Source organism: Engystomops pustulosus, chromosome 2, assembly GCF_040894005.1.
Source record: "Engystomops pustulosus chromosome 2, aEngPut4.maternal, whole genome shotgun sequence".
Taxonomy (NCBI): Eukaryota; Metazoa; Chordata; class Amphibia; order Anura; family Leptodactylidae; genus Engystomops; species Engystomops pustulosus.
In genome coordinates this window covers 23667113-23681055 of record NC_092412.1, presented here as the reverse complement: position 1 = coordinate 23681055, position 13943 = coordinate 23667113, and the positions used below count along the sequence as shown (strand labels likewise).

The window sequence follows — 13943 nt, the reverse complement described above, 5'->3', positions numbered from 1 at the left end:
TTGTCATGTTCAAGAAACCAGTCTGAGATGATTCCAGCTTTATGACATGGCGCATTATCCTGCTGAAAGTAGCCATCAGATGTTACAGGGTACATTGTGCTCATAAAGGGATGGACATGGTCAGCAACAATACTCAGGTAGGCTGTGGCGTTGTACCAAGGGGCCCAAAGAGTGCCAAGAAAATATTCCCCACACCATGACACCACCACCACCAGCCTGAGCCGCTGATACAAGGCAGGATGGATCCATGCTTTCATGTTGTTGACGCCAAATTCTGACCCTACCATCCGAATGTCGCAGCAGAAATCGAGACTCATCAGACCAGGCAACGTTTTTCCAATCTTCTACTGTCCAATTTCGATGAGCTTGTGCAAATTGTAGCCTCAGTTTCCTGTTCTTAGCTGAAAGGAGTGGCACCCGGTGTGGTCTTCTGCTGCTGTAGCCCATCTGCCTCAAAGTTGGACGTACTGTGCGTTCAGAGATGCTCTTCTGCCTACCTTGGTTGTAACGGGTGGCGATTTGAGTCACTGTTGCCTTTCTATCAGCTCGAACCAGTCTGCCCATTCTCCTCTGACCTCTGGCATCAACAAGGCATTTCCGCCCACAGAACTGCCGCTCACTGGATGTTTTTTCTTTTTCGGACCATTCTCTGTAAACCCTAGAAATGGTTGTGCGTGAAAATCCCAGTAGATCAGCAGTTTCTGAAATACTCAGACCAGCCCTTCTGGCACCAACAACCATGCCACGTTCAAATGCCACAAATCACCTTTCTTCCCCATACTGATGCTCGGGAGAACTGCAGGAGATTGTCTTGACCATGTCTACATGCCTAAATGCACTGAGTTGCCGCCATGTGATTGGCTGATTAGAAATTAAGTGTTAACAAGCAGTTGGACAGGTGTACCTAATAAAGTGGCCGGTGAGTGTATACGGATACAGTGACATCAATGCATATACGGATGAGAAATACCACGTATATACATATTCATACAGCGCGGAAATACAGGACTGGAGAAATGATACATTCCTATGAAATGGGCCTAACACTGTAAATCTTCAGCACACAGGGGCTCTGGTAACTTCCACTAGCATAATTAGCATAATTTAAAAAAATGATTTTAGAAGGAAGGAGGTAAACAGGTCATATCAGTACACCAGTCCAGTGTATGGGTAAGCAGGTCCAGTATAGCAGTACACAGGTCCAGTGTGTCGGTAAGCAGGTCCAGTATAGCAGTACACAGGTCCAGTATAGCAGTACACAGGTCCGGTGTATCGGTAAGCAGGTCCAGTATAGCAGTACACAGGTCCGGTATAGCAGTACACAGGTCCAGTATAGCAGTACACAGGTCCGGTGTATCGGTAAGCAGGTCCGGTATAGCAGTACACAGGTCCGCTGTATCGGTAAGCAGGTCCAGTATAGCAGTACACAGGTCCAGTGTATCGGTAAGCAGGTCCAGTATAGCAGTACACAGGTCCAGTGTATTGGTAAGCAGGTCCAGTATAGCAGTACAGAGGTCCGGTGTATCGGTAAGCAAGTCCAGTATAGCAGTACACAGGTCCGGTATAGCAGTACACAGGTCCAGTATAGCAGTACACAGGTCCAGTGTATCGGTAAGCAGGTCCAGAATAGCAGTACACAGGTCCGGTATAGCAGTACACAGATCCGGTGTATCGGTAAGCAGGTCCAGTATAGCAGTACACAGGTCCAGTGTATTGGTAAGCAGGTCCAGTATAGCAGTACACAGGTCCAGTGTATCGGTATGCAGGTCCAGTATAGCAGTACACAGGTCCAGTATAGCAGTAAGAAGGTCCAGTATAGCAGTACACAGGTCCAGTATAGCAGTACACAGGTCCAGTGTATCGGTAAGCAGGTCCAGTATATCGTTAAGCAGGTCCAGTATAGCAGTACACAGGTCCAGTATAGCAGTACACAGGTCCAGTATATCGTTAAGCAGGTCCAGTATATCGTTAAGCAGGTCCAGTATAGCAGTACACAGGTCCAGTGTATGGGTAAGCAGGTCCAGTATAGCAGTACACAGGTCCAGTGTATCGTTAAGCAGGTCCAGTATAGCAGTACACAGGTCCAGTGTATCGGTAAGCAGGTCCAGTATAGCAGTACACAGGTCCAGTATAGCAGTACACAGGTCCAGTATATCGTTAAGCAGGTCCGATATATCGTTAAGCAGGTCCAGTATAGCAGTACACAGGTCCGGTGTATCGGTAAGCAGGTCCAGTATAGCAGTACACAGGTCCAGTGTATCGGTAAGCAGGTCCAGTATAGCAGTACACAGGTCCAGTGTATCGGTAAGCAGGTCCAGTATAGCAGTACACAGGTCCAGTATAGCAGTACACAGGTCCAGTATATCGTTCAGCAGGTCCAGTATATCGTTAAGCAGGTCCAGTATAGCAGTACACAGGTCCAGTATAGCAGTACACAGGTCCAGTGTATCGGTAAGCAGGTCCAGTATAGCAGTACACAGGTCCAGTATAGCAGTACACAGGTCCAGTGTATCGGTAAGCAGGTCCAGTATAGCAGTACACAGGTCCAGTATATCGTTAAGCAGGTCCAGTATATCGTTAAGCAGGTCCAGTATAGCAGTACACAGGTCCGGTGTATCGGTAAGCAGGTCCAGTATAGCAGTACACAGGTCCGGTGTATCGGTAAGCAGGTCCAGTATAGCAGTACACAGGTCCAGTGTATCGGTAAGCAGGTCCAGTATAGCAGTACACAGGTCCGGTATAGCAGTACACAGGTCCGGTGTATCGGTAAGCAGGTCCAGTATAGCAGTACACAGGTCCAGTGTATGGGTAAGCAGGTCCAGTATAGCAGTACACAGGTCCAGTGTATCGTTAAGCAGGTCCAGTATAGCAGTACACAGGTCCAGTGTATCGGTAAGCAGGTCCAGTATAGCAGTACACAGGTCCAGTATATCGTTAAGCAGGTCCAGTATATCGTTAAGCAGGTCCAGTATATCGTTAAGCAGGTCCAGTATAGCAGTACACAGGTCCAGTGTATCGTTAAGCAGGTCCAGTATAGCAGTACACAGGTCCAGTGTATGGGTAAGCAGGTCCAGTATAGCAGTACACAGGTCCAGTGTATCGTTAAGCAGGTCCAGTGTATCGTTAAGCAGGTCCAGTATAGCAGTACACAGGTCCAGTGTATCGGTAAGCAGGTCCAGTATAGCAGTACACAGGTCCAGTATATCGTTAAGCAGGTCCAGTATATCGTTAAGCAGGTCCAGTATAGCAGTACACAGGTCCGGTGTATCGGTAAGCAGGTCCAGTATAGCAGTACACAGGTCCGGTATAGCAGTACACAGGTCCGGTGTATCGGTAAGCAGGTCCAGTATAGCAGTACACAGGTCCAGTGTATCGGTAAGCAGGTCCAGTATATCGTTAAGCAGGTCCAGTGTAGCAGTACACAGGTCCAGTATAGCAGTACACAGGTCCAGTATATCGTTCAGCAGGTCCAGTGTATCGGTAAGCAGGTCCAGTATAGCAGTACACAGGTCCAGTATAGCAGTACACAGGTCCAGTATATCGTTAAGCAGGTCCAGTATTTCGTTAAGCAGGTCCAGTATAGCAGTACACAGGTCCGGTGTATCGGTAAGCAGGTCCAGTATAGCAGTACACAGGTCCGGTGTATCGGTAAGCAGGTCCAGTATAGCAGTACACAGGTCCAGTGTATCGGTAAGCAGGTCCAGTATAGCAGTACACAGGTCCGGTATAGCAGTACACAGGTCCGGTGTATCGGTAAGCAGGTCCAGTATAGCAGTACACAGGTCCAGTGTATGGGTAAGCAGGTCCAGTATAGCAGTACACAGGTCCAGTGTATCGTTAAGCAGGTCCAGTATAGCAGTACACAGGTCCAGTGTATCGGTAAGCAGGTCCAGTATAGCAGTACACAGGTCCGGTATATCGTTAAGCAGGTCCAGTATAGCAGTACACAGGTCCAGTAAAGCAGTACACAGGTCCAGTATAGCAGTACACAGGTCCAGTATATCGTTAAGCAGGTCCAGTATAGCAGTACACAGGTCCAGTAAAGCAGTACACAGGTCCAGTATAGCAGTACACAGGTCCGGTATAGCAGTACACAGGTCCAGTATAGCAGTACACAGGTCCAGTGTATGGGTAAGCAGGTCCAGTATAGCAGTACACAGGTCCGGTATAGCAGTACACAGGTCCAGTATAGCAGTACACAGGTCCAGTGTATCGGTAAGCAGGTCCAGTATAGCAGTACACAGGTCCGGTATAGCAGTACACAGGTCCGGTGTATCGGTAAGCAGGTCCAGTATAGCAGTACACAGGTCCAGTATAGCAGTACACAGGTCCGGTGTATCGGTAAGCAGGTCCAGTATAGCAGTACACAGGTCCAGTGTATCGGTAAGCAGGTCCAGTATAGCAGTACACAGGTCCAGTGTATCGGTAAGCAGGTCCAGTATAGCAGTACACAGGTCCGGTATAGCAGTACACAGGTCCAGTATAGCAGTACACAGGTCCAGTATATCGTTAAGCAGGTCCAGTATAGCAGTACACAGGTCCAGTAAAGCAGTACACAGGTCCGGTATAGCAGTACACAGGTCCAGTATAGCAGTACACAGGTCCAGTATAGCAGTACACAGGTCCAGTGTATCGGTAAGCAGGTCCAGTATAGCAGTACACAGGTCCGGTGTATCGGTAAGCAGGTCCAGTATAGCAGTACACAGGTCCAGTGTATCGGTAAGCAGGTCCAGTATAGCAGTACACAGGTCCGGTGTATCGGTAAGCAGGTCCAGTATAGCAGTACACAGGTCCAGTATAGCAGTACACAGGTCCGGTGTATCGGTAAGCAGGTCCAGTATAGCAGTGCACAGGTCCGGTGTATCGGTAAGCAGGTCCAGTATAGCAGTACACAGGTCCAGTATAGCAGTACACAGGTCCAGTGTATCGGTAAGCAGGTCCAGTATAGCAGTACACAGGTCCGGTATAGCAGTACACAGGTCCGGTATAGCAGTTCACAGGTCCAGTATAGCAGTACACAGGTCCAGTGTATCGGTAAGCAGGTCCGGTATAGCAGTACACAGGTCCGGTATAGCAGTACACAGGTCCGGTATAGCAGTACACAGGTCCGGTATAGCAGTACACAGGTCCGGTATAGCAGTACACAGGTCCGGTATAGCAGTACACAGGTCCGGTATAGCAGTACACAGGTCCGGTATAGCAGTACACAGGTCCGGTATAGCAGTTCACAGGTCCGGTATAGCAGTTCACAGGTCCAGTATAGCAGTTCACAGGTCCAGTATAGCAGTACACAGGTCCGGTATAGCAGTACACAGGTCCAGTATAGCAGTTCACAGGTCCAGTATAGCAGTTCACAGGTCCGGTATAGCAGTACACAGGTCCGGTATAGCAGTACACAGGTCCGGTATAGCAGTACACAGGTCCGGTATAGCAGTACACAGGTCCAGTATAGCAGTACACAGGTCCAGTATAGCAGTACACAGGTCCGGTATAGCAGTACACAGGTCCGGTATAGCAGTACACAGGTCCGGTATAGCAGTACACAGGTCCGGTATAGCAGTACACAGGTCCGGTATAGCAGTTCACAGGTCCAGTATAGCAGTACACAGGTCCAGTATAGCAGTACACAGGTCCGGTATAGCAGTACACAGGTCCGGTATAGCAGTACACAGGTCCAGTATAGCAGTACACAGGTCCGGTATAGCAGTACACAGGTCCGGTATAGCAGTACACAGGTCCGGTATAGCAGTACACAGGTCCAGTATAGCAGTTCACAGGTCCAGTATAGCAGTTCACAGGTCCGGTATAGCAGTACACAGGTCCAGTATAGCAGTTCACAGGTCCAGTATAGCAGTTCACAGGTCCAGTATAGCAGTTCACAGGTCCAGTATAGCAGTACACAGGTCCGGTATAGCAGTACACAGGTCCGGTATAGCAGTACACAGGTCCAGTATAGCAGTACACAGGTCCAGTATAGCAGTACACAGGTCCAGTATAGCAGTACACAGGTCCAGTATAGCAGTACACAGGTCCAGTGTATGGGTAAGCAGGTCCAGTATAGCAGTACACAGGTCCAGTATAGCAGTTCACAGGTCCAGTATAGCAGTTCACAGGTCCAGTATAGCAGTTCACAGGTCCAGTATAGCAGTTCACAGGTCCAGTATAGCAGTACACAGGTCCGGTATAGCAGTACACAGGTCCGGTATAGCAGTACACAGGTCCAGTATAGCAGTACACAGGTCCAGTATAGCAGTACACAGGTCCAGTATAGCAGTACACAGGTCCAGTGTATGGGTAAGCAGGTCCAGTATAGCAGTACACAGGTCCAGTGTATGGGTAAGCAGGTCCAGTATAGCAGTGCACAGGTCCAGTGTATTGGTAAGCAGGTCCAGTATAGCAGTACACAGGTCCAGTGTATTGGTAAGCAGGTCCAGTATAGCAGTACACAGGTCCGGTATAGCAGTACACAGGTCCAGTGTGCCATTAGTTATTATACACACTTTATACCCATTGCTTTTTTTATCAGGTTTTTCAAAACCTTTTTTATGTGAATGGTTTGGGGGTTGGCACCTGGGAAGCCATGGTTGTGATATCGGTGTAATAAGCCCCCTGCCTGCGCTCTGCACATCTGACAGGAGCCGCTGCTTGTTTTGCTCCTCGGGTCTAAATAGCATTTTCTAAGCCACCACAAATCTTACAGCTTTCAGGACAGAACAGCAACAGATCGTATTATAGAGAGCAATATGGATTCTACATCTTATAACGGGCAGAGAACGATTCTATGGATGGATTAGAGGGATAGTGTGTGTATGTGTGTGTGTGTGTGAAATGTATGTGCACATGTATGTATACTTGTATATATGTATATATATATGAGTGTATGTATGTATGTATTAATGTATGTGTATATATGGATGTATGTGTATATATGGATGTATGTGTATATGCATGTGTGTAATGTGCGCATATGGGTGTGTTTATATGTGTACAGTGTATGTATTCATATATAAGTGCATTGTATGTGTATATATGTATGTGTATATATGTATGTGTATAATGTATGTGTATATATGGATGTGTGTAATGTGTGTATATGGGTGTGTACAGTATGTGTATATATTGATGTATGTGTGTATATATATATATGTGTGTATATGCATATGTATGTGTATAATGTATGTGTATATATGGATGTGTGTAATTTGTGTATATGGATGTGTACAGTATGTGTATTATGTGTGTAAACTTTTTAATTGTAACGGTTTCTGTATATCTGCAAATAATTATTTTTTTTTTTTAACACGTCTTCTTCCTCAGCTCCAGATATGGGACACCGCTGGCCAAGAGAGATTTCGTTCCATCACCCAAAGCTATTACCGTAGTGCCAATGCATTGATTTTAACCTATGATATCACATGCGAGGAGTCTTTCCGCTGCCTTCCGGAATGGCTGCGGGAAATAGAACAATACGCTAATAATGAAGTCATCACTGTGCTTGTGGGTAAGTCTGGACCCCCTGATCCCAGAACCTATGTCATAATAATGTGGGATACATCTAGTCTCATATTCCATAACTGTATTGAATCTGTTATGGGCTCAAAGTCATTTCATTATTGGTTCATTTCATTGAAGATTTTGCCTGATTTCTTTTGTGTAGATGCTTCTTCTCCCACTCACTGCAGGGAAACCCTTCAGAGAAGCAGCTGGACATCAGAGTCTTATCAGTTTTCTCATAAGTGCTTAGAAACACTCATTTAAGCAGATTTTTAGGAATTCGGCTTAACCAAGTTTTTTTTTTTTTTTGTAACCACATTGGAGAAGACTGGTAAGACAAAGGACACACTTTGAAACAAAAATGTACCCATAAGCCAAAATTCTGTCTCGCTGTTCTTGCGTGAGCTTTGCCGGAAAAGGTGTAAAGTTAGACTACACAGTTATTATTTACCAACCATCAGGAGAACGGCATCACATTGCCCATGTTGGTGCGTGAACCATGGACCAGAGTCCTGTGTTCCCGACTGTCAATATAGCTGGCAACGTGGCTCCTTACATCATAGCAATCTATAATGCAAGGACTCCCTCAAGGGACCTCATGGAGCAAAAATGGAAGTGTGAAACTTCTCTTTGACTGTCTAGTATAACTTTTCTCTTTCTAACTTCATGAGTAGGGATCAGAGTTAAGGCTCAGTTCAGGTTTAGTACTAAATGCTCACCCTCACTTGTAACGCCGGTGTGATCGGTGGCAGCAGGTGTTACCCTTTAAATGCCGCCATTTTTTTTTGAGGATCGTGACTCCCTGATGATGTCACAGCTTTGCTGTCGGGGAAGGGGGGCGGGACCAAACCTGAACTGTTGGCTGAAGGTTAGGTTCGGGAACCCATGCCAGCAAAGTTCGATATGGACCTCAATATTCTGGACTCAGGTCCACTCATCACTAACGATGAGTAAATCTGCCTCTAAATTGCACTTTCCAATTAAGAATTTCCGTCTATTTGATTGCACTTTTTTGAATTACAGGGAACAAGATCGACCTGGCAGAGAGGAGGGAAGTCTCCCAACAAAGAGCCGAAGAATTTGCCGGATCCCAAAACATGTATTACCTAGAAACCTCTGCCAAAGAGTCAGACAATGTGGAGAAACTCTTCCTGGACTTAGCATGCCGCCTCATCAGCGAGGCCAGGCAAAACGCCTTGGTGAACAATGTAGACTCCTCTTTGCCGGGTGAAGGGAAAACCATCACTTATTTGAACTGTTGTAATTTCAACTAGTTTCCAGAAAAAGTTTTAAAAAAAAACAAAAAAACATTCCTTACAGGCTGAAGGCCTTTTTTTTGCCAGATGGATTCCCTCTGGTTGATGTTGCTACATTTCCGGCCATCACGAACAGAGGACCAATAGGGAAGCCACCGAGGTTGGGTGGCGAGCGGCCAAGAGGGAGGATGGAAAGTTACGAGTCCTGTCGACAAGTCTTGGGAACAACCATGGAACATAAAGCCCCTTATATACATATATATTACGACATGCTGCATACCGCGCTGGGTTTATGTTCAACTTTTTTTTTATTTTTTTAGCTCCGTTCTAGTAGATATAACAGAAAAGTATCATGAGGGACGCAGAAGACAACAGCCGTGGAGGGTCAATCGAAAGGTTTTTTTTACAACTTGATTCTGATTATTTGGAATGCTAGCGCCACTTTTAATGCAACTTTTTGAGACCGTGAGCTCGAAAAGCATCTTCTCTTGGATTGTAATGACCGAAATTTTTGGATTTCCTACGGACGGTGGTTGAAGTAACAGCAGTTTTTGCCGAATTTCTCTGGAAAAGAATGGACTTTGATTCTTATTTCTAACCCTTGAGAACGAAAAGATCCCCCAATGGAAAAAATCTCAGCTACCAGTTTGGATCTTTTATTTTGCCAAAAACAATTAAAAAAAATATTCTTTTGTGAACGGTAGAGGAGCCATTGTGTGTCCAAAAATGCAGGGGGGAGGGGGGGGGTAGTATGGTTGTCATGTATATGGTTTTTTGGGGGGTCTACTTAGGCGGAATCTGAATTGTAACCCATAGGATGGTCTCCCCTTGTATGAGCTTCGATCCCCACCACTATTGTAGAGGAAATATTTATCTGGCATGCAGGGTTTAGTGATATCAGATATAAACTTTAGCAGTATGGCAAACTATAAATATTTTCTCCATAGGCCACCATATACCAACAAGCAGCCTATATATTTAATCATAGTTACAATCACATAGACGCCTACGACATCATGGTCATGTCTTCTACAGTCTCATAAGCTCCATTTATACACTTTTGCAGCTTCACTCTTTATAGGCTTCATCGCCCACCTATAAGTGAAAGTCTTCATGGCTTCTGTGGCTTCTAAAAGTTACCATGAATGCATCTAGGTCTTCGAGCCTCCAAAGTCCTAGACCTCCCTAGTTTCTTGACCATGAGCTGGATCTCGGCAAGGAGAAGTAGTACGTTCCTAAAGCAACAAAAAAAAGAGGAGCCACCTAAATGTTGTATTTTTGAGGATCTTCAGATGTGAGTCTATCAAGGTTGAAGCCTATCAACTAACATAAAAATGTCTATGTATCTGAGGCTTTAGAGGCCCACGTTACGTTTTAGGTCTAGGTTACATCATGAATGTGTAGACTCATTGCCCACCACCAAAGAATAAGTCTCATAGTCTCAATAATCGAAGGCTCGTAGATCTCCCCATTATTCCAGACTACGAGCTAGATCTCACATTGTCTCACTTAGCCAACCAAACCCTACTTTGTACTGATTAGGACAAGTCGTCTGCAAGTGGTAGTCTTAAGATGTTTCATGGTTTCACCCTTGATGAAGCTTATAACCCACCCAAAAGTATGCATGTCTTGAAGGCTTTGGAGACTATATTCGCTACTATATGTTTTAGGCCTAGTTGACACTACGAATAGATCTGCTTCTTCATTTACCGCATAAATACAAAAGTCTTCAATCGTCAAAGGCTCGTAAGCCAACCTTGTTTCCAAATTATGAGCAGGATCTTGGCAATGAAAAGCAGTATCAAGGATGTACAACCCAAGCCAACCAAACGAAACTCGGTAGTGATGAGGAGCAGGGACTCCTAAATAGCTTTCTGCAGATGGGAGTCTAATCATGTTTCATGCCTTGGAAAGCTTTAGAGGCTATAAATACATAAGTCTTCTAGTCTCAATCCTCAAAGGTTCATATTCCACCCTATCATTCTAGACTACGAGCCGGGTCTCTTCCAAAAACATCATCAAACATGTCTTACCTAGCCGACCAAACCCTACTTTTGTATTTATGAGAATCAAATACTCCTAAACAGCTATCTGCCGGTGGGAGTCTAGTCATGTTTCATGGCTCCACCCTTGCTAGACTTATCACCCACCTAAAATTTCATGGTCTTTGAGGCTTTAGAGGCTCATATGTTCTTCTTAAGTTCTCAAGCCTCCAATATTCAAGGTTCAGAAGCCACCTTAGCTTTCTAGACTAGACTACGAGCTGGATCTCGGCAATAAAAAGTAGTACCTTCCAAGGGAACATCAGAGATGATCAGGACCCAACCCTATTTTTCAATGCTAAGGAGCAATAACTCCTCAAGGACAAGAGTCTTCGGAGGCTCACAAGTTTTAGGCCTAGGGGACACTATGAATAGGTTTACTTTTTCAATGCCTACCCTGACCATGTAAGTCTTCTAACCTCCAATTTTCAGAAGTTTATAAGCCATCCCAGCTTTCTGGACTACGAGCTTCATCTAAAATTTGAGAGCATGTACTTTCCATGAACTGCTTCAAGGGCATCTCACCCAACCATTCAAGCCCTACTCTGTACTCAACAGCCATCTACGGAGAGGCGTCTATGATTCATCTGATTTATCTAAATGTTGACGAAGTAGATATATAGATAGATCTCCTACCTCCGTAAGAAAATGAATATGCATAATGTTCCCAGGGAGCGTTGTCGCTGAGGCTTATATGATCGTAGATAAGATTCGGTCTCCATTGTCTATAGAATATCTCTATAAAAGATTGTCATAAGTCTATATATTTAGATGTCTTCATGTAAGCCCATGTGCCACCATAGACCATCTTCTAGGCTTCAGTCTTGTATGTCTTCTAAGTCTCAATGTTCATACCCACCCATGGATCGCTGTCCCATAACCCAATGTCTGACCAAAATGTGGGGAGCACATTTCTCAACAAGACAAATAAGATTTGAAGACCTCAGAGTTCCTGACCAAACCCATTCCTGATATCTCCATCCTAAATACAATATGGCGGACAGCGTAATCCAGCCTTAGTGAAGGCTCGCAACCAGACCCGAAAGATCTATGCAATGTGCAGCTTCAATGGTAACTTTTTGTAAAAGTTTTATTTACAATTTCAGTCCAATCATCTAAAACAATCAGTCCTACATAAAAACAATGGAGGGATGAGGCTTAGGAACTCAAGGTGGACTTCCTAAATATTTTTGAAAAGTTTCTAATTTCAGGAGGACTCTAGGACTAGGTATTGTGGACTGTGGCTACAGAGGCCATGGTCATGTATAGAGCCATGTAAACAATGTATCTCACTATCAATCTAGGGTTGAGGCTAAGGGTGTATACGTTGGGGGAGGGCGAGTTACAGAAGTATTTTTTTTTTGTTTTTTATAACTTTTTTCTCTATTTGACCCCAAATTGCGTAAAACAACATAAAAACTGTACTTGTCTTTTATTTGAGGTGATCAGGCACTACATGTATATTTTTTTTGTGCTCTGCCAAAAAGTAGCTGAGCTGTGACGTGCCGCACCGTTGTTAGATTGTTTTATGAAATCTGTGGTCAATTAAAAAGGACAAAAACATAAAACCCCTTTTAAAGGGAACCTTCCACCACCTGTAAATCTTTGGATCTTTTATTTGGTGACGATCCACTGATTCCGGCACAGTTGGAATTTTTCTTTACGGCCCCAGCATTCCCGAGAAATCACTACTGTTAGTTTTGCTTATTCGTGCTCTCTATAGTCATGTGGGCGGTGCTAGACTGACAGTTAAAAGCCTAATTAGCATATCAAGAGCCAAAATTATAAGTAATGATTACATGGGAACAACGCATGACAAAGAAAAAATTCCAACTGTGGCGCAATCAGTGGAGCAACACCTATTAAAGTCTCCAAAGCTAGTGATGAGCGGACCCTGTCGGGTTTGGCACGCGCAGCCGAACCTTGATCAAAAGATCAGTTTGTGAACCCAAACCCCAACACAATCGGTTCTATCACTGAGCCCAGGTATTAACCCTTTAAATGTTGCTGGCAAAGCTGGGTGTTAGAGCTGGGTGTGAAAAGCTGGTTGGTTGGTTGCTTAGTATATTAAAAATAAAGGAAATACCATAGCCCCGCCCCTGAGGATCTTCAAACAACATTGTTGTGATATTCTTAGTCATTCATTCAAATCATTTTAAAACTTAGTTATTTTTATTATTAGTTTTTAATTTTTCTGCCTCTTTCCACTGGTTGAAGCTTTCTTTTCCTTTATGGGAGTTACCAAATATATTTGGAAAGAGAGAAGTAGCCCTTTAAAACCACCCAGACCTGCTGCCATGGTCAAACTCAGCTCTGTATTACCTCTAATAGTGACCATTGTCTGCTATGCAATATAAAGGCTCCGTAATTCTGTATTTTAACAGAGAAAACACTACATATTTCAGGTCACCTGACATACTGTATATGAGGTAGCGCCACCCACAGACTGTTCATGAGTACTGCAACCTAATGGAAATTTAGCCAACCTCCTCAGTAACGTGGGGTCATTTGATTCATGCCTCAATCATTGGAGGATCCTTAAATATTAGTGAAATAAGCCATAAATGAGCAGTGTATAAGTCTATGTCACCAGCTAATGCCATAACACTGATAGCATGGCGTCCTTCATCCGCTGCACCTCCTGTACCAGGCTCTGAGGCTCAATACATATTTCCTTGTATCCTCCTTCCATACTAAAGGTCCTAGGGGGTGACTCCACAACAATCTGCATGATAAAAGAGTGATGGGCGCCCCAGCTGGAGGGGATTCCTGCAGACATACAGAGGACCCGTCATCTATCCTGGCGTAAATTGTTCACACTACCCTCACAATTCTGTCATTTATCTCCATTATTATAAATCAACTGAAGCTTCTGCTACACATGAAATAAAAAGGACCACATTTCCCCATTTCTGACGTCTGGAGTGCTGCTCATTTTCTGCTTGTTATCTAGGGAGGATTTTTGTCCCAATCCTACACAGCTTGCACCCATTGCTAGTTGATTGCAGCGTGCTGCCTGGACTTTCTGTTTGCATCTATCTATCTCATATCTATCTATCTATCTATCTCATATCTATCTATCTATCTCATATCTATGTATGTATGTATCCCTTCTATCTATCTCATATCTATCTATCTATCTATCTATCTC

The 13943-nt window shown here is 44.5% G+C and overlaps 1 protein-coding gene across 3 annotated transcripts in view; it reads left to right on the top strand.

Moving 5' to 3' along the window:
- Nucleotides 1-13701, top strand: part of RAB30 (RAB30, member RAS oncogene family) — an 88926-nt gene extending 75225 nt beyond the window's left edge. For all 3 annotated transcript variants that reach the window (XM_072133997.1, XM_072133996.1, XM_072133998.1), the window contains 2 exons: nt 7318-7501; nt 8518-13701. In XM_072133997.1, the coding sequence (XP_071990098.1) occupies nt 7318-7501; nt 8518-8768 (435 nt within the window). In that variant the 3' untranslated portion in view covers nt 8769-13701. The remainder of the gene's footprint in view (nt 1-7317; nt 7502-8517) is intronic.
- Nucleotides 13702-13943: the final 242 nt, after the last annotated feature.